The 25,980-nt window shown below is 49.2% G+C and overlaps 1 protein-coding gene across 1 annotated transcript in view; it reads left to right on the top strand.

Moving 5' to 3' along the window:
* Positions 1 to 24,740, top strand: part of LOC146182896 (uncharacterized) — a 36,734-nt gene extending 11,994 nt beyond the window's left edge. The window contains exons 3-4 of the mRNA XM_084608664.1: positions 6,023 to 6,169; positions 24,390 to 24,740. Of these exons, the coding sequence (XP_084464790.1) occupies positions 6,023 to 6,169; positions 24,390 to 24,719 (477 nt within the window). The 3' untranslated portion in view covers positions 24,720 to 24,740. The remainder of the gene's footprint in view (positions 1 to 6,022; positions 6,170 to 24,389) is intronic.
* The last annotated feature ends 1,240 nt before the right edge of the window (positions 24,741 to 25,980 follow it).

Genomic DNA, 25,980 nt, shown 5'->3' on the forward strand with positions numbered 1-25,980 from the left:
GTATCACGCAAACCCTCGAAGCTTTCTTCCTTGAAGTCTTCCTTTTGTTTAGACCTGGCACACGTTTTAACAATATGTGAGACAGGTGCCCTCTGGTTCGACTCTAGCCTTGGAGGCATGCATAAAGGTACATCGCCTCAGCTGGTCATCTTCATGTTAAGAAAATGTAGGGACACTTATTAAAATGATCTCATAAAGCCGTGAGCTAAAATTACAGCCCGTTTTAACCAAACCCAACGAATGTACGTGCCTTCATGGCTTTGGGGCAGCGGGTCTTATCCAAGGTCCAAGCGTCCTGGAGGGCTGGACTTCGATGTCACCCTCTCATCTCAATAAGTAAAAAACACTCCACGGCAGGTCGGGCCCAGCCTGTGCGGACCTCTATCACTGAGCTTGGAGACGCTTTGTAGCTTTCTTCGATATAAACCCTACTTTGTGTCAGTTAAAAATTCCAGTTCAGCTGTTGCATTATTTCTGCAGCATTGAACCAGCATCACTTTTTCGTTTTATATTGTGACGTACCAAGCATAGGAAGCCATGCTTTGGATAAGAAGCCGTAGAAAGCCGACATAAACATGGTCCGTTCCTAAAATGAAGCTGATCTTGGCAAAGTAAGAACAATGGCACGCTGACGTGTGGGATATTGAAACTCCTTAAGTTATCGTATAAGACGACCGTGGCCTCAATTGCTAACACAAGTGGTGAATTCCACCTTAATGCAGTATGCTTTGTACACTTTTCTGCTGTGTTTGGACGCAAACGTCTCGAAGATTGTCGTTTTACGGAATCGAGGAGCACACCTCAGTTCTGCGGCAGTGGCGACAATAGACGCCTCCCTCCCCGCAGTGCGCCTACTCCTGCATGCAGCTCCTGAAGTGTTCCGTTTGTGCAACATCCAATTTGTCCTCTGTATCTTTTGACACAGGATAATGGTAACAGTAAACGACGGCACTTTCTGTCGGGACGAACTTGCCTGCGTGCTTGACGCTGGATCCCTGCTAGTGCTTTCTTTGCACCATATTGCACACGCCAGCCAGATTTTTGGGTGCAGTAATGACTACCAGGACGGCCACCTTTCTGAGCCACGTTTTCTAAGGGGTGCGAAGTTTGATAGTAATAAGTAATGGCAAGGGGCCTTGTACTTTGCGCTTCTTCAGCTCAACGGTGCTCCTCTACATCCCTAGCATCCTTAGCAAGGTCCTCTAAATCAGGGTGACCACCTCACAGGGAAATCCTGCACTGATTATTGTTTGCAGCCAAAGATCCATGCTATGTGTCATTTCATGTAGGCAGGGTTTGTCCAGAGCGGCATGAAGGTTGTTTTCAGCAATACCCTTAAGCTTGTATTGAGCTGACTGGTGGTTTAAAATACCCTTTTTTTTTAGCGAGGCTGACACCACCAGCAGGCTTTGATTTTGCGAACAGCAACAAATGTATCTAAGAATTGCAAGCACCCTTGCGCTGGCATTTCATAGTTGAAGCCAACCCGAAAGTGCATTCGGCAAAGATTCATAGTACCCGGTTCAGCATTCTCATACCCCCTTCATGCGTGAGTCTGTCACAACATACGGCCTTATGATCGTCGGGCATTACGATGCATAAAACTAATCCTAACTAAAGAACGAATGCTAAAATAAAATAACGAATATTAAAGAACCTTGCTTTGGTACAGGACTTCAACAGGTTAACAGGAAATGCGAACACATTCTTTGGATACTGGAAATGAAACAACTCTTTCGTGAAATTGGCTATTACTTCCCCAACGTTATTAAAACCCATCTGAAGAAAACTATCTTAAGAAGATAGAAAAGGTAAAACTTAATGTTATATAGCAATTATAGAAAAAACAATGCATTGTAGTTACGTGCTGAACATAATGCACAATATGATGATTTTGCTAATTCACAACATAGCAAGAAATGGCAAAAGAAATAAGAAAATTGTGCTTGCTTCTACAAACACATGACAAAGATTGCTCTGGATATTGAACTGTGGTTTATTTTATTCGAGTTGTTATCAGCAGAAATTCACTGCTGTTTGTTTATTTTCATTGGTTTTGTTGCAAATTGTAATTTACACAATTTATGAAAGTTTTATGTAAAGCCTGGCTAACCAGACAGGCACGAAACACTGTTAAGAAACACTTCTCATGTGTCGACTACTCATGCAAGCTACTTTGAAGGAGGAAAAAAAAAAGAGTGACAGGGTCGCAGCAGATAAGATCACCCCTCCTTGGTCTTTTGTGTTAACTTTTCTACTGGGTGTCGCATCTCTTTTTGAAGCGGCTTTTTTTTTTTTTTCTGGACCTGCTTTTGCCTGAATGGCAAAAAAACCTTAGCAATTAGAAACGGCCGTCCTGTGTATTTCACTGGTCCCGTCGTGTTTCGTGAGCTGGAAACAGCAACATCGCTTTCGGTGACTCCCTGCAGCTCCCTAGGGTCGTTCTTAGACTTTTCTTTACCACCGCGCTGGGGCAATTTTGTGGCTTTTGTTCCTGTTTCTTTTAGCTGCAGTGCCTGTGCCACGCTTCATTACATCTGGTTTCTATACAACACATGCCTAGTGGAGGAGAAAGTGTGACGTCACTCGTGCCTTTCGTGTTGCCGCATGCTTTTTCTAACCACAGAAACTACGCCTTTCATGGACGGTTCGCCCTCGCCCCTCAAACTCTGTATCTTTCCCTCCCTCACTCACCTCAAAACCACTGCCCTCCCTCACCCTCGTCATCATTAATTTATCAGTGCCGATCCTCCCTCACCCTCACCTCACTAGGTCAAATCCTCACAAGGTGAGGGTGAGGACGCTTTTATGAGGGCTCACCCTCGTGAGGATGCCCATGTCTGATGGTCACTCCGTGCTTGTTACTCTACCGCGCTAAGCGATCACGCAGCGCGCACGTTTCACAGCGTGTGCATGCAGTTACGAGTTCAAGGGTTGTTCTGCCATCTGCCACAGGTTTGCAGGTTTTTATTTTTATTATGTTGGTGTGTCTGCTACGACACATCACGTTCAGGGGCTCGCGCCGTTGCCTCTTCAATAGGTCGACACATGACTCGATCGCTGCTTTCGCTCTCTCTTGCCGCGCCCTTGCTTGCGGCTAGCAGCAGCAATGGAGGTTGTTTTAGCCTCTTTCCATCTCCCTCTGTCATCTTGATTTCACAACGTGCCATTTTTCTCCGTTGTGCGGGCCACCGAAAGTGCGCCCTTGTGCATGCAAAGAGGCTTAGATGACGTCCAGGCACGCAGTTCTGGTTGGTTCTCCCGATGAGTGATGAGGAGGATAACAGACTAAATCCAGCCCCATCCCATTTTGCTTTCCAGTGCTTTGCTGTACGTAACATGTGCATTTTGCAAATCTGCTTCGCACTGCTCCCAGCGCTCTCTCAAAAAAGGGCAAATGTTTGTGCAAGAAACGAATCGCTTTCAAGAAGCCCAAGTGGTGCAATATTGTTGTCCTGCTAAATTCTTCGGGCCTTTTCACAGCATCGCCACACGTCCTACATGCTCAGTGTAAGTCCATGAAAAAAAGATCAGGGCATTGTTCAGGTGATAGCCCAGTCGCACTCACTGTAACAATGTCATCAACGTCCACCTGTTTTTTAAACACGTTACTTCAAGTCTTGAGCATGGAATGCTGAATTGTAAAACAGTTTTGAATAAAGTGAGCCATTTTCAATGATGCCGAATGGCATGTTCTATACCATGCTGTGTGATCCCATGTTCTATGCCATGCTTGTGTCATCATTGCCAGATGTTGTCCACCACGTGAATGAGCCTGTGTTATAGCTCAGATGTGTGGACATTCAAAAGGCCACGAGAGTCATAGCTATGGTATTTTGCAAGAAACCCATGCACTATGCCTGGACGCCAGCACTGTTAGTTTGCTTATAGACCATTTTTGCGGCGAGGAGGAAAATAGCCTCAAACCGGAGCGCACAGCGTCGCTCCTCCTCTCTGGTATGTGGGGACGCGGTGAAAGCTGCGGGGATGACTGGGCATTATACGAAAAAAGTGCACGTGCTGCATAGTCTTATGCACACAAAGTATCTTGAATAGCAGCAAACTTGTCTATGCTGGTTAGGTGATGCTGGCGATGCGCTATCTTTACAGCCTTATTTATATTTTTTACTCTCTTTACGGAACCAATTTCTGTTCTTTCTTCTTTTCGCCCCTTTCTTTTCTTCTTTTCCCTGCTGTTTTCATATTCTGCCGGCTGGAGTTTATCTGCTGAGAGGTTCCGCAGCTAGCAAGTCTTTTTTTTTTACTAGCCTGTTCAAATTCAAAATAAAATAGCAACCAAACGGAGATAAATAACAGAAGATAAAATATTAACTGCGGTGATAGGCACGCGTGTTGCTCTACGCCGTTTCAATTGCAACTCTTTCAATTGTGTGAAGACGAGCAGCCATTGAATTTCAAGCCCCAAGTGAAAGTGTTTCACCTTTGCAGCCTTTAGTGCGAGTTCGAACGCCGTGTTTGTAGAGAAGGGACAAGAAAAACTTAATACCAGTGCAACAACGGCAGTCTTTGGGCACCAAGGAGATGACATTACTTGCACCAAAAATTTAAGAGATGCCGCCTTAGAAAAAAACAAACATATTTCGATGCAGTCACCTGGAGAAGTATGAAAGTATGAAAGAACATGCCCCACTTGAAGACAACGATGCCTAATAAATTGGTTGCCAACTTATTATCTAGTGAAACAGCGCTTTATGTATATTTTTTTCAAAACATGCATCTCGTAAGCTTTTGCTGCCGATAATAAATAGAAATATGGTCATGAGAAAAGCAGTGATTTCTTGAAGTAAGCAAATCTTGCGGTGACAAATGGGCTATATAATTGTTAATGAAAGCAACTTTTGCTGATGTAATTATGGGACATAATTTAAGGTCACTATTTCATAAGTATCAATTGTCCATTTTCTCTTTCATCTGGATGTGAGCATGACGGCAGCATCAGACAAACGCAGCTAGCGGCCACTCAAAGAAACTGCAGGATAGTGCAGGGGAAACGAGACGTGGTTGGTTTATAACCAGCTCATGTTTGGGTTCTAGAACCATTTTGGCTGAAGCGAGTCTGGAACTCTTAAAGGTAGTGTGCCTTTGTAAACCAAGGTAACACATGAATTGTTAGATTTTTCCTTGGAAGTAAGTACATTGCGCAAGACATCTCGGAACTTGAGTGTGATGTCAAGGTGTTGGAACTCTTTGGCTGTGTATGTACTTCATAACTGGCAATGGGAACTTAATCTTCAGTAGCAGCTCATTTTGGGGGGTGTGCACATCAAGCATTGAGGCAGTCTGTATCAGCACCAGCTGGGAAAGTGCTGGAATCAAGAATGCCTCCTTGATAGCACTGGCTTTGAGACGTGTAAAACCTTTTTTTTTCTCCTCCTTACTTCTTTGTTCTTTTTTTCACACTCTGTATTGTGTTGACAAGCATTGTGGAAAGTCGGCTCACAGCTGTTGTCGCATTTTCCACTTTCAGGCGTGGTTTGTCATGTGGGCAGGGTGTGTGGAAATAACACTTGTACCAGAGACATTTATATGGTACAAAATTTGCGATCAGAATAAAGTTGTCTTGACGAATATGTAGTGTAGGCATAATAACAGGGTATTTAAGATGACACAGACCACACAAAAGGAGGACAACGTGGGTGCTTACTACTACAACTGTTTATTCGGGGGAAAGCACTCTCTCGCGCTGTTTTCCTCTTGCATGTATGTGTGCTCGTCGGCCGAGAAGGCTGTAAATGTCGGCTGCTTTCCTCTAAATAAGCAGTTTTAGTAAGTGCCCGGGGCGTTCTCTTTCTTGAGTGTATCTGTGTGTGCTGTGCTAATACCCTGTTATTATATCCGCCAACTAGCTCAACAGTTAACTCTCTTAATGTAGTGTGGGGCTGTTGAGGAAGAAGCGCCTGTGGCACAATGCCAATATCACTTCATATTCTCGAGACTGCATATCCTCTTGAGTGTGCATCGTATGGATCTACTGGAAAGAGACTTATCTTCCCACGTGCAGAACCAGGACACTGGGTTGAGTGCAGCGTGCTTGCTGCCACCAGACGAGGTCGCCAAACTGGCAATGCGCTGCTCTCGATCTTGCAAGATATCCTGGCTGATGGGCCAGGAGGGCCCGGCAACAAGCCTCAGGAGCTGTGCATGGAGGGTAAGGCCTGCACACTCTTCTTGTGCAACATACATCGTGCAGCTGATGTTCTCGGAATGGTGGTCAAGTCTGTGGAGAGGCTAAAGGCGAGTGGAACACTTTGGGAAGCTTGCACTAATTATCACTGAATTACTGCCATGTCTGCCAACCCTCCCGATTTGCCCTTCTCACGTCTGTCGCAGTATGTCATTTAATGAATGATTAAGAAAATCACTCGCAGACCAAATGAAGCAGGAGACGTCTTTCTGCGAGTGGCAGTTTAGTTGGGAAGAAAAGGTCTACTTTTGCAATTTAACCTCATGCAAGGCAGGCAGGATATACAGTAGAATCTCGGTGATACGAACTCGGCTGATACGAAATTCGGTGTGATACGAATTCATAAAATTCCCCGGCCGAATTGCATTGCGTTCAGTGGGCAAAAAATCGGATGTTCCGAACACTTTTTCTTTTCCCTACGGGTGATACGAACTTTGGTATCATGACCGGTCGAGGCCCACGCACACAGGCACAGCGAGAAAAGAGTGCGCAGCACTGATAGCACGGATCACGCACACGCGCGCGAAAGAAGAAAAAAAAACAATACAGCGGGAAAAAACCGGCTTGGCAACCCGCGGCAGCAGCGAAGTTGGCGAAGGAAGGCGGCGATATCTTGCCCCCCCCCCCCCCCCCCCCCCCCCGCTCTCTTTCTTTCTCTCCCCTCCCCCCGGAATTTGTTTTTTTGTTTTTATCTCGTTGTTGCTTTCTGCTATTGGTGTTGTGCGCACGGCCTAGTGGCCCTCTCCACATTTCTCCGCCGCCCCGCAGGCCACGCTCTTCTGCTTTCCGGAGTCTCCGCTGAAAATATGTTGCTTCGTTTTCTTGTTTGTTGAGGCTGACAACGCGTCGATAGCGTGTCGTTTGTGATCATCTCGGCAACGCGAAAAGATACATCATACTGCAATGTCACGGAAGAAAAAGGCGCTGACCTTTAAAGACAAATTGTAAATTTTAAATAAGGTGGACAAAGAGCCCAAGAAAAGGCGCACTGACATGGCCAAGGAGCTAGGCCTGCCGCTGTCAACGTTGTCAACGATCGTTGGTCAGCGCGACCAAATTATGCAGAATGTGCAGCACTTCGCGATGAATTTTAAAGAAGCCAAAACTGCCCACCATGTGAAGTTGGAAGAGGTTCTTCTAACGTGGTTCAGAGAGGTCACGGTGGCCGGCGTCAACATCGACGGAAAAGTGCTTCGTGAGAAGGCAGCGGACATCGCACTCACACTTGGAATTGATGACTTTCAGGCCTCCGGTGGATGGATTCACCGGTTCAAGGTGCGTCATAATCTTTCCTACAAGACCGTTTGTGGCGAAGGAAAAAAAGTCTACGCCTCCGCCGTGGAAGACTGGATGACAACCACACTGCCGTCTTACATAGCGGGATATGAGGCACGTGATGTTTTTAATGTAGATGAAGCAGGGCTGTTTTACAATCTCCAGCCCGAAAAAAGTTTGCGCTTTAAAGGCAATGCCTGCCGGGGCGGACAAAAGAGCAAACAGCGGATCACAGTTTTGTTTTGTTGCAACGCCGACGGATCGGAAAAGATGCCACTGACAGTCATTGGCAAATATCAAAAGCCCCGATGCTAGGCAGCCGGTCGATTGCCCTGCGTCTACAAGGCGAACAAAAAAGCATGGATGACGTTTCTTTGTTTATGGAATTCGTCACGTACTTCGACCGCAAGATGTCTTGCCACAACAGAAAAATAGTTTTGCTGCTGGACCAGTGCACCGCCCATCCAAAACAAATGCACTACAGAGTGTTAAATTGGTGTTTCTGCCCCCGAACGCAACAAGTCATTTGCAACCACTGGATGCTGGGATTATCAGGAATGTTAAGCACCATTTCAAAGCTTTGTTGGTGCGCCGCCTCCTCGCGAAGATTTAAAGGAAGGACGCGAATCTCCAGATCAATCTTCTGGACGCTGTGCATTTTCTTGCAATTGCCTGGGATCGCGTCGTTCCTACGACCATCGCCAATTGTTTCGCGAAGTGTGGGGTTTACAAATCCGCTGTGGCTACTGCCTCGCAAGTGCCAGGCCCGATTCCCATCGATGTCTGGAATCAACTTGATGTCGACTGTTGCGTCGACGATTTCGTCACCGCGGACGACGACCTCGCCACCTGTGGTCTCCGCACGGTTGAAGATATTGCGGAGGAAGCGTCATCACAGCCTGGCATTCCATGCAGTGAAGAAGATGACGATGACCAAAGCGTTGATGACCCACCGCTGACGGCAGCAGAAACGATGCACGCCATCGATGTTCTGTGGCGCGCCGTGACCTCCGAGTCTGTGCAGGAGAAGACAACGGCCAAATTTTTCAGTTTTCAAAACTCTCTGTTATCAGATCTCGCGGAAAAGAAGGTGCAGAAGGATATACGCAATTTCTTTCAACGAAAATAAATATTTCGTACCTGTTGGAAGGCTTGAAAACGGATTTTTCTTGTTTTTGGTGATACGAAATTTCGGGTGATACGAAAATTTTCGTCTCCCTTTGAATTTCGTATCACCGAGATTCTACTGTATATGGCTGAGAATTAAGTGGAGACACTGGTTTAAAACAAAAGTCCTTGTAATAAAGGGACAGAACACTGACCAAAATATGTAACGAGATTTTGGTGGAATTGAAAAAAATCTTGCCTCGTATGCTATAGATCCAGTGCTGCAATATTCAAGAAAGAAACGTTTATAATTTTAACTTGGCACTGAAAGTCGCATGGAAACGACTGGTGTCACCTTTTACAGCGAAACTCTAATTTTTGCTGTAGTAACCCACGTGACCACATCTTAAGAAAATGTCACTGGTTTTCGTAAGTTCGCATTGTTCTGTAACTTTGAAGAGTGCTCGCATTGTTTTATTATAATCTGAACTCTCTCCACTGTTCCCATTGCGAAAAACAAGCCTCCTTTCGCATCATCTATGATATGCTTTTAGCGTTTGTCACTAGTAGGCGCCACAGTGTTATGAATATTTTGGATGAAGTGGTGACTATGGCTAACTAAAACTTCCGTCGATGATGCTTATGTTACTTTGCCGTAAAACCTTGGGTGTAGAAACTAAACTTTATGCTAATGTGCACTAAACAACTCGTCAGTTTTTGTTATGGGCTTTTTGCTTTAAACGATCCATCATGGTCCAAAACAGGGACTGTGGCCCAAAAAGCCCCAAAACGTCACAATAAATAATTATCAGGGCATTTATCAGGACCAGTTTTGGTTTCAAGCTCTCCGAGCATGGGGGGGGGGGGGGGGAGTTGGCGATGACGTCACAGATGCGAGCGCGTGCCACACGAGCGCCTCTTGCTGGCAAGACTGGTAACATGTACACGCTCAATCTAATGACGCATATGGGTAGCGTTTTTTTGCCTGCTTGCAACTGCACGTACAAGAAAATATTGTCGTCGAGCAGTGTTTCAGCGTAGCATAATTAGTTCTCCGACATTGTTTCGCCCGAAGGCGCGGATGTTATGGACTTTGCTGAGCACTTTCATTTTGACCCACCCACCAGCTACTGAAGTGAAAAAGCCGGAACCAACGGCAGCCACGAAAGCTTGGCGGTTGGCGTGCAGGAAATATCCACTGGTTAGATATGTTGAACAAAGATACTGATTACTATGAAGATGCTGCTCTGTCAGCCCGGTTTGCCAGCGCTGTGAGCTCCAAGCTGGCATTCGAAAAAGAAAGTTTTATCAGTAAAAAAAAAAAAAAAAAAAAAATGGCCCGATCAGACCACCTCAGCCACCGTTACTAGCGCAACTCCCATGCTACAGTTTTCTGTACATCTGTGTACTCCAGGTTTAAGTTGCACGAGTGCAGCGTCAATGAAACGAATAAATAAATTGTGCTTCCCCTTTCGGAGTCCAATCTGTGTGTCTGTGCGCACACAATTCATTTGCGCTGGAAAAACACGCCAACCGCGAAATCTACGTACATGCAGCAATGAAGACAAGTGTGAATAGCTATCAAGTCAAGCGAGCAGAAGCAGAGAGCTTTGGAGAAGGGTCATGCATAAGTTATGCATTCGACAGCACACAACACGCTGCTACATGAGAATCGGATGCCTCAGCAACGGACAGGGGGCAGATGGAAATGGGTGGGAGAGTGGCTAGTGTGCGTGATCCCAACTATGGTTTTGCCTTTTTTGCATTTTCATTTTTGCTTTTATGATCTATATGTGTGTTAATAGATTTGTGGTATGCACTCAATGTTCACAAGTAAACAACGACGTGAGCACCTACCGTATTTACTCGCATATATGTCGACCACGAATATAGGTCGACCCCTATATACAAGGCTCGCCGAAGAATAAAAAAAAATTATTCGAATATAAGTCGACCCATATTTTTTGAAGAACCGAGACTCATGTACACGACAAACCTTTATTCATAACGAACTTTGGCCACTAGCTAGTCGCTGTCAGAAGAAGCCACATCATCGTCTGAACTGCTTTCCTCTTGGGATGCTTCACTGGCGACCTCGGCATCCCAAAGGACGTCGTCCTCGCTTCCGTCGAGTGCGTTCGAAATGCAGCATTTCTTGAATGCTGTCCTGATTATCTCCGCAGGAAGGTCTTCCCACGCATCTTTCACCCATGTCGCCACTTCGCTGAGCGAGGCCTTCTTGCGACGTCCCGTTGGCGTCATGGCTGCGCGGTCGTTTGCTAGCCACTCCTTGTAGCATTTCGAGACGCGGTCCTTGAAAGGCTTCTTGATGGCGACATCCAGCGGCTGCAGTTGAGACGTCATACCACCAGGTATGACGACCAGGTCCGTGCCTGCCTTCCGTAGGGCTTCCTTGTCGCCCGGGCAAATGTGGCCTCTAAATGAGCCCAAGACCAGCATGTTCGGAAGGCCCAAGTTGGCGCCTGGTTGCTTCATCCAAACAGTCTTAAACCATTCTTTGACCATTTCTTCGTTCATAAACCCTTTATCATTTGCGCGGATGATCACTTTTTTCGGGAACGATTCATTTTTTGGAGGAGTCTTTCGGCGAAACACGATGTATGACGGCAACTTCCAGCCATCTGCAGTGCAGCACAGCATGACAGTAAAGCGTGTATGCTCGTGGCCAGTCGTCAACAAGCGCACGTCTTTTGCTCCCTTTGTTGCTATGGTGGTACGACTGGGCCTGTCAAAGTATACTGCCGTTTGGTCGGCGTTCCCTATCTGGCCAAGACCACAGTCCTTTTCATGCCGGAGCTTCAGAACGTAGCGCTGAAATTCAATAAGCCGTTCCTCGTATTCTGCTGGCAAACGCTGGCAGATGGTTGTTCTACGACGAAGGGAGAGTCCGTTGCGCCGCATAAACTTCTGAACCCAACCCCGACTCGCTTTGAACGTCGACCGACCTATCCCCTCTCGCTGCGCCAATTGCCGAGCCTTCGTTTGTATGACCTCGCACGACACCTGAAGACCGCACGCTCCTCTTCCACATGAAGACTCAATTCCTTTTCGAGAGCATCGTACCTCCCGGTTGCTGGCCCGCGAAAAGCACGACGCCGCCCGTTGCACGCAAACAGTCGGTCGCGCTGTTTCCGCCAGCCCCTAATCAACTTTTCGTTAACATCGAACTCACGCTGAGCAGCACAGTTGTTCGAGTTCTCCGTAAAAAGAATCACTTCTCGCTTGAAGTCGGCGGTGAAGCTCTGTCGACGTGATATCGTCAATCAAGCAGCAAAAGCAAAACCAGCAAAACCACAGAGAAAGAGATTTGGCAAAACTGCGAATGCAATCACAGAATGGCGACGCAAAAAAAGACACAAAGACAACGCTTTCCGAATGCGAGCCAATGCGAGCCCCATACGAAGCCTGCAAAGTAGACAACCTGAAAGCGGACGTCAGCGCTACTGCGCTACCCTTATGAATTGGTTATACCAGTGATTCTATTAATCAGGAACTTTGTGGCGACTTATTAATTTCACTAGCACTCTTTTTGGATTTACGTACCTAATTGTCGCAAATTTTCCGTTTTTAATATTTGTATTATGCGCGACTGCGGCTGCGGCTTCGACATGCATGCCGGCGCGTTTGTTTTGGTCACAAACTCCTGGCTTGTCTAGCTTTGGTCACGAATATAGGTCGATAGCTAATTATGGATAACATTTCTGAAAAAAAAGGGTCAACCTATATGCGAATAAATACAGTACTTGTGATTGGCTTCTTCAGTTAGAGAATCTGGATCGGTGAGGAGATGGGGCATTTGGAGGGAACTCGGGCAGTAGTACAAGCCGTGCTGCTGCCCGGCTTGTACTCCCGCTTAGCGAGCGTCGTCAACCCAAAGTCGACTCTCAGTGGCTTTAGTATTTGCGGCGTATTTTTTAAGTGCGAAAGCCTTTTTTAGGCTCATGCGCTGTAGAAATATCTGCAGGAAATGTTCGCACGGACTGACGGCTAAAAAAAAACCTGCCTCACAAGGAATCAAACCACTATCCCTCTTTTCCCCAGCTTAGCATGCTAACCATTATGCCACGGTGAACTTTTTTTTCAATGTGGTATTGATTACATTAAAACAATCTTCTATGTGTATGAAGTATGTACAGATTGTTATGAAAAACAGCCTCTGATCAACACAATGCAAAATAGGACGTACCTAGTTAAGAAACCTAAATAAGAGGCAATGCAGAGCACATCATTAAGAGTGAGTGCCACTCCGATTCGAACTCTGCTTGTGCCTACAATTCCCTTATATGAACAATCATCCTACAGAAATAAGTCCTTCTCAGAAACAACAGATTCATAATGTCGGTCCACCATGTGCGTTTTCTAGAGGCTATGTAATCCAAATAAGGAGAACATGTCCAAAGGCTCATCCACAGGTGCCCCGCCGGGGTGGAGCAGCGGTTACGGCGCTCGACTACTGTGCGCAAGAAAGTAGGATCGAATTCCGACCTCGGTGGCTGCGTTTCGATGGAGGCGAAACGAAGTGACGCTCATATGCTGTGCGATGTCAGTTGCATATTAAAGAACCCCAGGTGGTCAAAATTTCCCAGAGTCCTCCAATATGGCGTCTCTCATAGCCTGAGTCACTTTGGGACGTTAAACCCCACAAATCAAATCATCCACTGGTGGTAATGCAGTAAGATATCTCATAAGAAACCGATTGTAATTCTCGTGTCTAGTGTGAGGGTAATAGTAGCAGTGGCAATGACAATCTAGTCAATAATGATGATGATCTTAGCATTTAGTGTACAATGATGAGGCTGTTAGTGAAAACACTCACGTAAAGTGGCTCTCGCTATTTCCACTCTTAAGCAGACTTAAGCATAGTCCTGTACTTTTTTTTATGTCGAGTACAGTTGAATCCCGCGAAAATGAAATTCACAGTGAGCAAAAACAATTTATCACGGAACTGCGGTGTCGCGAAAATTTGATGTGAAACGCAAAAAGAATTGCTCAAGCAGCCCCAAATACTTTGTGGGCGATTCCTCTGCCCGAGGCATGCGCACGACAAAACACACAGTGGGCCGTGTAACAAACATTCTTTATCTCACGTTAAGCGCGGGCGTCGTCGAGGCCGTCCGGGGTCGTCGTCCGGGTGTCTGCGGGTCGTTCTCGTGGAGAGAGCCAGGGGAGAAGCAGGAGCGACGAGCCAGGAACCAAGAAGGGCCAGACGGCGGCACGAGCCTTCCTTTATAGACCCCTCGCGCGGGACCGGTTATCCCCGAACGAGCGGGGAGAGGGAAACCGGCAGCGCGCAAGGAGCCTTGGGAAGGTGGCGCGGCGCGCCACGGGCGCTAGAGATATGTGGCGTAGGCCCCCACATCTTCCCCCCCCTCAGCGTCCGACCCGGAGTCCGCCAGCAGGCGATCCAATTCGTCCGGGTCCGGGCTGACGTCCGTGGAGACCGAAGGGGGCGCTGGGGACCCTGCCCGCGCCTGGGCGATGATGGCCTCCGCCGCCGGAGACAGCAGCTCAGGCCGGCTCGATTGAAGGAGGCGTAAGGCTGCCTCCTCCGGGCTGCCCCTCTGGACGGGCCGTCCGGCTGCCAAAGCGGTCGCTGCGACCACTGCCCGGTGCAGCCGCTCCGCCGCCTCTGCACGGCTCCTATGCAGCGCCCCGGCCTCGTGGACGGCGCGGCACACAAGCAGGGTGCCGCAGAGATTGCACAGGCCTGCTCGCTCCTCTTCTGTATAGTGGGCCGGGGCCTCGTTGTCCCGGTCCTCTAAGGTAAGGCCCCGGAACGGCAGGGGCACCGACTGCGCGGCCTCTCCGCGGAGAGGCCGGGCCTGGTCTCGCCACCTGGACCCCGCGCAGTAGGAGACCGCCGCCCCGTCGGCGACCGTGGTCCAGGTGGCGGTGTGCCGCACAGTCCTGTGCCGCTTGGACTGCGGCTCCAGGCCTGGGGGTGGGTCCCCCGAACGCTTTCCGTGTCCCACATCACTGGGGGGGCTTCTCCAGTGCCTCTCCGGGCCGGTAGGCCGGTGGCGATGGGCACCGCGCCCACTCGTTCCAGGCCGCTGGCGCAGCCTCTGTTGCTTGTGCACCTGGTGGGTGCCCTCGATCCGGGCGCCGGGATACCGCCTGGGTGGCATGCTGTGAGGGGCAGAGAGGGGTTAGACGAGAAGCACGGGTTTTACCTGGTCCTCAGGTTGTAGCGTCGGTTGCAAACCGTGCCACTACGTGCTCGCCTTCCCGGGGGAGAGATCGCTGAATCGCCTTGAGCTTCCATCGTTTCGCAGTTATCGTCCTTGCGAAGGTGGTAAGCTTTCAAGTCTGCGACGTGCACCGGACCAGCGGTTTCACCGCTCGCCAACAACCGCAGCTGGTAGGTGAGTGGCGTAGTCCGTGCCGTAACTTCGAACGGTCCAACCCACTTGTGCGCTAGCGACGCGGCGAAACCATGCGCTGCGTTACTAAGCGGGTGCGTTCTTTTCAGTACCAAGTCACCCGTGTTGAAAACGACGTGACGACAACCTTTGTTGTACTGATCCGCTTGCTCCATGCGCGCGACATCGAGGTTTTCACGAGCCGCGCGCTGCGCTGCCTCAAGGCGCTCGCGGAGCTTTGCCGCGTACTGCGTAAGCGGAGGGGGCGCGGGCCCCGCCACGTCAAGTAGGGCGTTCTCTAGCGGAAAAGCGATCTCTTTCCCAAAATTCAAGTAAGCAGGTGTCATACCCACCGACCTGTTCACGGTTGTTCTAGTGGCGAAAGCCAGTTCGGACAGCCGTGCGTCCCAATCTCTGTGCTGCTCGGTCGTCGCGACCAGCATACTCTTAACATTCCGATTCACTCTCTCGGTTATGTTGCTCTGAGCGTGGTAGGGACTCGTTTTCCTGTGGCGGATTTGAAGCGCCCGACAGGAATCAACAAAGACTTTGCTTGTGAAATACGAAGCATTGTCTGTAATCAAGTCGGAAGGGAAACTGAAACGAGTGAATGTCTCCAACAGTTTCTCCCAAATCCGTTCTGACACCAGCTTCCTAAGGGGGAAAACCTCAACCCACTTGGAATAGTGGTCCGTTATTACCAGGATATATTGGTGTCCGCGCGCGGAGCGAGGGAGGGGTCCCATGATATCGCACGCGACCACTTGCCACGGATAGTTGCTAACTACCGGCTTCATCATGCCAGCGGTTTTCCCCGCCCGAGGCTTGGCTACCTGGCAAACAGGACATGTACGGGCGTAACCCAGCACATCCTTTCTCATACCTGGCCAGGTCGCGACACGGCATAACTTGTCATAAGTCTTACTGCCGCTGCCATGGCCTGCCAGCGCTGAGTCATGGAAGTACTGGAGGAATCGTTTCCGCAACTTCCTCGGGACCACGACTCGGAAGGGGGATGCAATCGCCTCTTCCTCGTCAAGTTGGGGGATGTAGCGGAGCAGTAAGCCATCATCGCCCAGCAGATACGCGTCGTACTTGCCCTCAGCGTTCCCGGTGCAAGCTGCACTACTCGCAAGCTCTGTCCGCACCCGCTGGCATAGACCGTCTGCTTTCTGGGCCTCAATTAGCTCTTCCCTACTGACCGCTACTCCCCATGACAGATTTCTCTCTGCCTCGCTTCTTGGCAGGCGAGTAGTCGCCGCCACCAGCTGCTGCGCCTTATCTCTCTCGCAGCACCGCGCGGCAACTCTGTCCGCCTCCTTTCTCTCTTTAACTACGCAGGGCGCGACACTCGCGTCCGCCCTCTCCTCTCCACTAGCGGCGACGCCGCTTTCAGTAAAGCTGGTCTGCGCCTCTTCTGCGCTTCTGCCAGCCTTCAACGGTGCGCGCGATAACGCATCGGCCACCTTATTCATGCTGCCCCGGCGGTACTCAATGGCGTACGCGTAACGTTGCAACGTCAGCGCCCATCTCGCGAGTCTGCCTGCGGGGTTTTTCAGCCTCTTTAACCACGAAAGCGCCTGGTGATCTGTCTGCACGGTGAAAACCGCTCCGTCTAGGTACATGTCGAACTTTGACAATGCGAACATTATCGCCAGGCATTCCTTTTCGGTCACGGAGTAATTCCGCTCCGCCGATGTGAGCGTGCGGCTAGCGAACGCGACAGGGCGCAGCTTGCCCTCGTGTTCCTGCAACAAAACAGCTCCTACACCGGCATCACTAGCATCTGTCTGCAAGACAAACGGCTTGTTCAGGTCGGGTAGGCGCAAACTAGCGGTGTTTGCTATCGCGCGAGCCAAGGCAACAAAAGCGTCGTTCTGTTCCTTGCACCAGACCCACTTCGAGCCTTTCCGCAACAGCTGGTTCAACGGCCTAGCGAGCTCTGAACAACTAGGGATGAATTGTCTGTAGAAGGCAACCATTCCCAAAAACCTCTGCAAGCTTTTCACGTCCGTCGGGCAGGGGTAGTTCAGAATTGCCTGCAGTTTGTCATCGTTCGGTCTCAAAGTGCCATCATCAACCACAAATCCCAAGAGGTTCACTCTCTTCGATGCCAACTGCACTTTATTTGGGTTGATCGTTATACCCGCACGTCTCATTCTTTCAAGAACGGAATTCAAGTGAATGAGATGCTCTTCGAACGACTGTGAGAATATCACGACGTCGTCGAGGTACGCCATCGCGTAGTTGAACCTTGCATCGCCCAGCACGATGTCCATCAATCGCATGAACGTGCTCGATGCATTAGACAAGCCAAACGGGAGTCGAGTAAATTCGAAGAGCCCGCGGTGACAGGTGAATGCGGTTTTCTGAATGTCACCTTCCGCCACCTCAATCTGCAGGTACCCTCTGCTTGCATCCAGGACTGTGAAGAACCTTGCGTTCCCTAACGCGTACATGACAGCCTCGATCGACTGGAAAGGGTACGCAACCGTAGGCGTCAGTGAGTTGAGCTTTCGATAATCAACACACAGCCTGACCGAACCATCTTTCTTTGGCGCTAGAACCACTGGGGACGCCAAGGGACTTTGTGAGGGTCTCACCGCGCCGGTATCTATCATCTCGTCAAGGGCGCTGTCGAGAAGCTGTCTCTTATGCGCGCTTAACGGCCGCGGTTTACATCTGAAAGGACGCGCATCACCCGTTTCGATCTCGTGCTGAAGCAAGTCGGTTCTGCCTGGTTTCTCTGTGAAGCAATCCGAAAACGGGAGTAAAGTTTCCACGAGCCTTCGGCGCTGACTACCGGTTCCTGAGAAGGACGCGATAATTGCTTCTAATGGGCTACCATTCAGTGTCGCGGGGGAGCCCTCTGCGACAAAAGCGTGAACGCTCGCTCGCTCAGCGACGCATTCCTGTTTGGGTGCGCTAACAAAGGGAATGAGGGGGGAGGGGGGTGAAGGGGCTGTAGCGATAGCCGTTCTCCCCCATGTCAAGCACAATGCCTTCGCTCGAAAGAAAATCTCTTCCCAGAATAACTGGTATGGCTAAGCCGGGCAGATAGACGAAGCGATGCCTCCGCTTCCTGCCGTCAAAACGCAGGACCAGACGCACCGCTCCTTCTGCTTTTGTTGTCCCTGCTGCTAAGCTCAAAGGGGTTTCTGCTGGCCTTACACGGATGTTACATCTACGGCAGGCCTCGAAAACATCACCGACCAATGACAGAGTTGAGCCCGTGTCAACGAGTGCCGAGTAGCTTTGACCAACTAACCGCACTAGCATAAAAGGGCTCGAGCGCGACAACATTCCTTGCGCTCTACAGGCGAGGGGGACAAAAGCCTCTGCGCCCCCGGGGCGGTCGCCCGGTGACGCGGCGTGGGAGTACATTTCCCATTTTCCGCCGTGGCTACCACGAAATTCTCCCGCCGACGGCGACAGGCTGGTGTTACCAATTACGGCTGCCGGCGGTCCGCGTTTCCCTGCATAGGCCTTGCTTGACACTCTCGTGCCACGTGGCCCGGCTGGTTGCAATTCCAGTAAAGCCGATCGTTCACCTGCCGCGCGGTCGGGGGATGCCGCGTTCCACAAAGCGGCTGGGGACGTCTTTCCCCTCTCTCCGCGCCTGTGCGGACGTCGCTGGCGAGCCCAGCACGACGCCGCTGCTCGAACGCGTACGGGTCAAGAGCGCGAGGAATCGCGAAGCCTTCCGCTGGCCTTTCCTGCCCTACCGTCATTACGTCTGCGCCTCTGGCGCGCGGCACGGAGTCTTGGCCTCCGGCCCAGGCGCATCACGGCTCTAGCGATTCGGCTGGCCTGGGGGGTGGCTGGTAGCGCAATTCAGCGAGTAAATCCGCCTGTACTACCTTCGCTTCCTGTGCTAGGGCCTCGAGGTTTGCAAAACCACGTCCCCGCAAATACGGCTTGAAGCGCGGATGGCATTGCCTCATCACGCGCGTGACCTGTTCTAGATCGGTTGCCGTGGGATCTGCCCTCTTGTAGAGCTCCTGCATTGCGCGTACATACTCGAGGAGGCTCTCCTCTGGGTGCTGTGTGCGCAACGCTAGCTCCTCAAGCATCCGGCGTTCGTAATCGGGCGGCAAGAACTCGGCGCGGAAGCGATCTGTGAAGTCTGCCATCGACTGGAAGGCCGGCTGGCAGCGTCTCCACCGCGCCGCGCTCTCAACAAGTGCCACGGGGATTACCTGCGCTAGCACCACGTCGTCTGGGGAACCCAGTGCCGTCTGATAATCCTCGAGTTCTTGCAGGAACTCGTGGACTGACTTTACGTCCGTGTAACCGGAAAAGGAGGGAACCTCTACATTTATCCGCGGACGCGGGACTGCCGCCGCAGCTGTGGCTTGGTTGGCGCTAGCCACCGAACCGAGCTGAAGGGCGAACACAGACAACACCTCGTTCATCTGCCTCATCAAGGCGGCCGCATCGGTAACCTGCACAGACTCTACCGCGTCCTTTACCTCACTTTCGGACGCACTGGCGTCCGAAGCGGCGGCCCTATCTGGCACGTCTTTTCTCGGAGGCATTTCACTCAATAACTAAGGCCGGTCGGGAGCCTAAAGGCGCACGACTACCACCTAGCCCGCATCAAGAGGCTAGTCACAAAGGCTAAACACTTCATAAAACTAACATATGCACAAAAAAAAATTAAAACACAAACCGCCCGACACTAACAAACACGCACATAACCCAAAACAAAATAAAACACTGTACAAACACTACTATACTACACTCCGTGTCATCTGTACACACGATAGCCTTGAACTCAAAATGGCGTCGCGCCTAACATACAAAGGACCGGCCCGTCGTGTTGCCGTGCGCTGCCACGTTGGCAGAAAAATCGTCCACATGGGTGCTAATTCAGCCCCAGTTGGGTGCCAGTCGTGCGCATGCCTCGGGCAGAGGAATCGCCCACAACTTTTAATGCCAAAAATAGGTAATGTTGGCTTGCTTGCGCTTCACGGCGAGCAAGGCCCTCACGCGATTGTTCAGATTCAGTCAGCAAACCCATTGCAACATCGTCATCGCGGGTAGCAACAAAACTCCCGATGACATCGAAAACATCCATCACCTGTGAGGCGGTTACAGCAGTGGGCGCATCCTGCAGGTCATCTTTGTCATCGGAAGAGCCCTTCTTGTTCCGGGCGGCTTTGATGATCTGCTGATCACTAAGATCTTCGTGAACTTGCGCACAAGCATCAGCGCCAATGTACTCGTCGAGCTCGAAGTTAGGCAGCACGTTTCCCATTTTTCCTGCGTTGTCCAGGCGGCCATGATAACCGGAGCTGGTGATGCCCCTTCATCATTGTCATCGTCTGAAACGTCCGGTGCTTCCCCAGCAAAGTTTACTGGTTGAGCTTCGGCAAATCTAGCGTACCTGAAGCTGTTCTTTGTTATTGAACGCGCCAGTGTGCTCCAGGCAGCAGACATTGCAGCGCCATGTACATATCTACCTTCATTTCTCATCCGGTTTCACAGCTGAAGAGCAGCTTCTCAATTAACCTCGTGCGGTAAGCACGCTTCAGGCTAAGAAATCACAATGGTCGAGTGGTTGTAGAACAGACGTGCAATTCAGAGCGAATAACCTGAGCTCCATGTTAGTAAACTTGACTTCGTTGGAGTGATGCGCTGAACAGTTGTCCAGAAGCAAACAAACTTTCCTGCCCTGCTGCTTCATGTCACGGTCGAATGCCACTACCCATTCGATGAAAATAGCACGGGTCATCCATGACTTTTTGTTCGCGACGCACTGCACAGGTAGGCTATGGCTTCCCTTGAAACAGTGCGGCTTGGCACTTTTTCCGATAACTACTAACGGATGCCTATCCAAGCCATCCATGGTCGTGCAAAGAAGCACTGTGACACTCTTTTTACGGTGTTTGCCGCCGTGACAGCACTGTCCCTTGAAGTTGAGTGCCCTGGCTAGCAACATAGAGCAGCCCGGTCTCATCGGTGTTGTAGACGTCTGCCAGTGCGTAGTAGCTTAAAATGCCGGTACATTGCTCGCCTTCCAAGCATTTGTTTCGTCAACGTCAGCTGACATAGATTTGCCGTACAGCACATTTCCGACGATGTTATGGTGCGCCTTGAAACAATTAATCCAGCCAATGCTGAGTAGGCATGCATAGTTCACGGCTTTCTGCTGGACGATGCTTCCACTTAAAGGGAAGCTCCTGGCTCGTGCTTCAACGAACCATGCATACACTCTTTTGTCCAGCTCTTCATAGAGTGGCTGCATAACCTTTTTGTGCTTCGAGGACAAGCCTGAAGCAAGTGCCTTCTTTATCTTTCCTTTGTTTCCAAGTATTGTGGATAGTGAACTTGCAGCAGTTCCAGTCTTCAGCGATGGCCGCTTTCTTCCTTCCACTTTCTGCTTGGGCGATGATTTGCATTTTCTGCTTGAGTGAAAGGATTTTGCGCTTTTTCGCTTGCGTTGACATCGTGTCCCTCAAATGTAAGCTGGTTGTCATCGTAAACACAGGTAGTGAGTGATGCGATCATGAAACAAGGCCAAAATGGCAGAACTGGGCGAAATACCATCATGTGATTACAAGCTGACTGTGGCTTTGGATTTGACTTGGACTTCTGTCTAGCCAGTAAAAGTTGCTTTGGTTTCTATTTTGCTCGCGAAAATTTCGTTAAAGCGGTAATGCGCCGCAAAAATGGTTCGTTGTTCAGAAAATTTAGAGAATTAATTCCTACGGGATACTGACTGGGAATAAAAAATTCTTCATTGTCGCGGTATTCTTTGTGGCAGGACTCAGCTGTATCGTTAAAATACACGGTACAGTAAAAATGGGTTGTCAGAGCGGATACTCCGATACTTTCATTTTTAGCACGCGATACCTAATAGTACCGATACACAAAAATTGTGCCGAACATACATGTGTCTTCGATACTGCCCATGACTGCTCGAGCTGTATCAGAACGGCCTCTGCTACCTGGCTTGGCTCTGCATACTACCCAGGATCTCTCAGTGGGTAGTTTGCTTGCTAGTCACTTTCTGTGTGGACTTCCACGAACCTCGCAGCACTGCGTCTGTGGTAGGATATCGTGTTATTCTTCATGAGCTAGCCTTTTCAAGTAGACTTCCAGAAGAGCCCCACAATAGGTTTCGTTTTGTGGGGGTTCGTTATAGTTGGGGCCAAAAGCAGCGCCATTGTAGTCTCGAGAGAAAGAAGTGGCAGATGTTCTTCAAAGATGGAAAGGAGGGTTGCTCTTGTGGTGTCGTAGATGGCAGCCGCTTCTCTGCCACTGCTTTGAGGTTGGCCAGGAGAGCGAGGGCAGCGAGGTCTGCTTCTTCCAGGGGGCACAGGGTGGGGCATTTCCCACAACGCTCAATCAGTGCAGTGCTGAAAGTTGTCCATGCGTATGCGTAGTCTTGTCAATACATTCTCAGCTTGTGTGTTCAAGATTGAGAAAATAGAAAGTTTTGTTCGTGCAGTTGCCGGCCAGTTTTTCAGACTTGAATGGTATTTCAGACTTTAAGGAACCGTCGTGCACCTCGTAGAGATGTGGCCATATTAATGACCTGTATTTGGAACTCTGCCTAGGATGAGAATTTTATTCTTCTGCATTACTTGCAAATGAGTGTTGCCATTCTTTGCCATCATAGAAGGGGTCCCACCTGGGATTCCAAGCATTCAAGGTACAGCTTTGCTTGGGTGTGGCAGTTTTTGTGCCTCATTGTTTCCACTTGACAAAAAGGCACGCCCTGCCTTTTGTTCCTGGGTCTTATGCTCGGTGACCTTGTATAGTGGCATGGTAGCCTCACTGAATGTGGCTTACAAAGAGAATGCATTGATAATGTTTATTGCAGGCAAAGCTCTACGACTATTACCCAGGGTGTTGTCTAATTTCACTTGATCTCACACGTTTCTTTCTCACTGGCTGTAGTTACTGTGTTTACTCGCGTAACGAACCTGCTTTCTTTAAGAAGAGCTGACATCACTTTGGAGGAGGGCTCATAATGTGAAAAAAAGTATCATGATGTTTTTTGCAAGAGTAGAAACTTCATATCATCCATCCATTAACAAAACCATGTGGTCAGCCAAGATTAGGTTAGCGGGTTATAGCAATATTTGCTCCAAAGGTGTTTGTTATCATGGTGTCATTAGATTTTTTTGTGTTGGCGGATGGCGCCGGCCTGTTTCAGATAAAGCAAACTTGTTGAACACCAGGTCACACCAGAGATAGCAAGTGCTTTGATGAAAGTGGAGGGCGCTGGCAGCGGAGACTCTGGCCTGCTACTGGTAAAGGGAAGAGTTGGTTGGGGTGATTGGAGGGTGATGACGCCATAGTACAGTGAAATTTGTGCTGGTCCAGGTTTTATTGAGCAGACATCACACTTACTTGGTGACCCTCATTTCTCAAAGCATGCTGCTATGCACATCAGTGGTCACTATGTGCTCTTAGTGGGTGAGGGCCTCTGGATAGTGAGTGCAGCAATTCACAGGCTTAATGTCAGCTTAATTCTTACCACGCCTGTTCAAATCGTTGCATTTGAATGATGGCACGGAATGCCTGCAGCGTTCTGTACAAGGGATGCCATCAAGTGTGCTGCAAAAGAGTTGTATGTCAGTTTAAGAATTGATTCTTTTTTTGTCACCCACATAGAGCGTCCTTTGACTTTGCACGAACCCTTTCTACACAGAGCAATTGCAAAAAGCGAGCTATGCCCAAGGTAGTGTCCTCGTCTTGCTGTGACCTTGCTCAGCAACAGTAGTGTTCCTGATATTTCGCAGTTTAAACACTGGACCCTGTGGGCGTGTGTGATGCTTTGTGATAAAAGGCATCCAGTCATCTTATTTTACTTCTGACAGAGATGATTGCTGCGCTCAGCCTGAACTGTTGACAGGCTGTAGATTTGGTAGCTTTGGTTTCTGCTATTCCAAGCCACTTTGAAAGTACTACAGAGTGTTTTGTGAACAATTCCGTGCCACTTGCAGTGTAGAGGGCAGTTTTCTGCATGATGGTATACCGTGGCACTGCACTATGGAGTAAACCAAAGCTGTACACGCGAGAAACTGATATTATTTTATTTGCTCAACAAAAGGTTCAGATGGAAGGGTTCTGCAACTTTGTGTGCTAGTGTGTGGTATGAGAACTCATAAAACTTATAAATTTAAAGTTTTCTTATTCTAGTTTTTGACTATTGTGTCTAATATTTTTATCAGTTTTTATGTGAGGTTCGCAGGGTTTGCGAATATAGGATTTCTTTCCTTTCTTGAGGAATTTATTGCTGTTTTTTTTTGGTCGGTACAAATAGGATTGGCTACTTTATGGTGGGCTGTGATAAAAAAAAAATTTTATGCACAGCACCCTGAAGTGGCCTGTTTTTCCTGCGGTAAGGAAAGAGTTGACGCACCACTTGCTCATGTGTGCGTGTGGGTTGTGCCACTCTGCAGAGGACACAGACTCCAGTCAAGGACCGGCAGGTGCGCTTCTGTATTCATCCAAACACCTGCAATACAGAGCTGGCGCTGAAGGTTCTGCGGTACCTGCTCGAGTCTCCACAGCTGCAGATGACAGTGCTCAACGGTCACCTGGTTCTCCTTTTTAACACATGGAGGGCACTCCTGTCTATTGTGGCAAGTGGTCTACTCTCTCTCTCCACCTCTTGTTCGCTCCTCAGTTTCACTGCATTTTCCAGACTGAGTGGGGCTACCTCTGTGATGTGCACCCTGTATTTATCTGTGCCATTCTGCGGATGTTCTTCCATGCATTGGCATGCATAATTTGCTCGGCTGACCTGACATGTGCTCATAGCAGAGTTAAAACTTTGTATTCATTCAGTAGTGCACGACAAGTTTCAGAATTTGAAGTGCTCAGAAATAGTTTAGACTTGACAGCATACATGTTACAGTTCTCCAAGCTTGTAACCTTCGACTTGGGGATGCCTAAAGACGGGAGTTAATTCATACATCATTCTTAAATAGGGCAGGAATGCAAAAAGTGTTTGTGGAAGGCTCTGGATAATTTTGACCAACTGCAGTTCTTTATTGTGCACTGACATAGCGTAGTACACAGGTCCTTGATGGCTGGGATTGAACCAGAGTCCCCCAGCTCAGTGGTTGAGTGCCCTAACCACAAACTCTCAATGGCAGGGTGTGAATATTGTTATTGCATAGTACAGTTACTAGTGCTTGATGCTCTACTTTTTGGGAGGCATAAAATTCATGCTTTTCATGCACAATTTGAGTGTGTTCCTAGACAGGGTATGAGGCATAGAAGAGCAATTGCTGACTAGTGCATTGCTGGGAAGCTTGCCAAGTGTGGAATTGAGCCAAGATGGAAGTGGCAGAAGCGGCTGCTGGCTAGCGCTTGTGAAACTTGGTTCAAGGATAGTTGAACCTCTAAAATTTTTATTTTGATGGGCATTTGCAGTTAGATATTAGAGGACATGCAGTAGAAGCAGTATGAAAGGGAACCTGTAAATCCCATGGGAGAACCCCAGGTGATGGAAATCTCTGGGGCCCTCCACTACGACATCTCATAGCCTGAGTCGCTTTGGGACGTTAAACCCCATAAACCAAACCAAGCCGTGGCAGTGGTGGCAGATTGGGTGCATGTGATGCTTAATAAACGACGCAAGCGCTGTCACAAGCATGGTAATGCATGCGTGCACTTTTTAGAGCGGTAAGAATATTAAGAGCAGAGGCTTTGATTTCAGAAGCGGAATATGCACACAATGAGCAATTTGTCATGCATAGCTGTCGCACCAGGTTCAAAAGCATATGGTGCGAAAGCGATACAGGGTGTGCCTCCAGTGTTTAGAACACCCACTAGAACATGATCAGCTCACATCGGCATGGGCTCATATCTGTTTGTTTTCATATTGCTTCTACCTGTACATATATAGGGTCGACGTATAGGAGCAAGTGGGATCATGTGAAGTTTTGCGTGTTAGCAGGTGCAAGTGTTGCACATTTTGATAGTGTGTCGTCGCTGGGGTTACTGCAGTTTATTTAAGCTGTTGTCATGGTCCATTACTATTCT

Source organism: Amblyomma maculatum, chromosome 7 (assembly GCF_055883805.1).
Source record: "Amblyomma maculatum isolate TAMU_Amacu chromosome 7, ASM5588380v1, whole genome shotgun sequence".
In the NCBI taxonomy this organism is placed as follows: Eukaryota; Metazoa; Arthropoda; class Arachnida; order Ixodida; family Ixodidae; genus Amblyomma; species Amblyomma maculatum.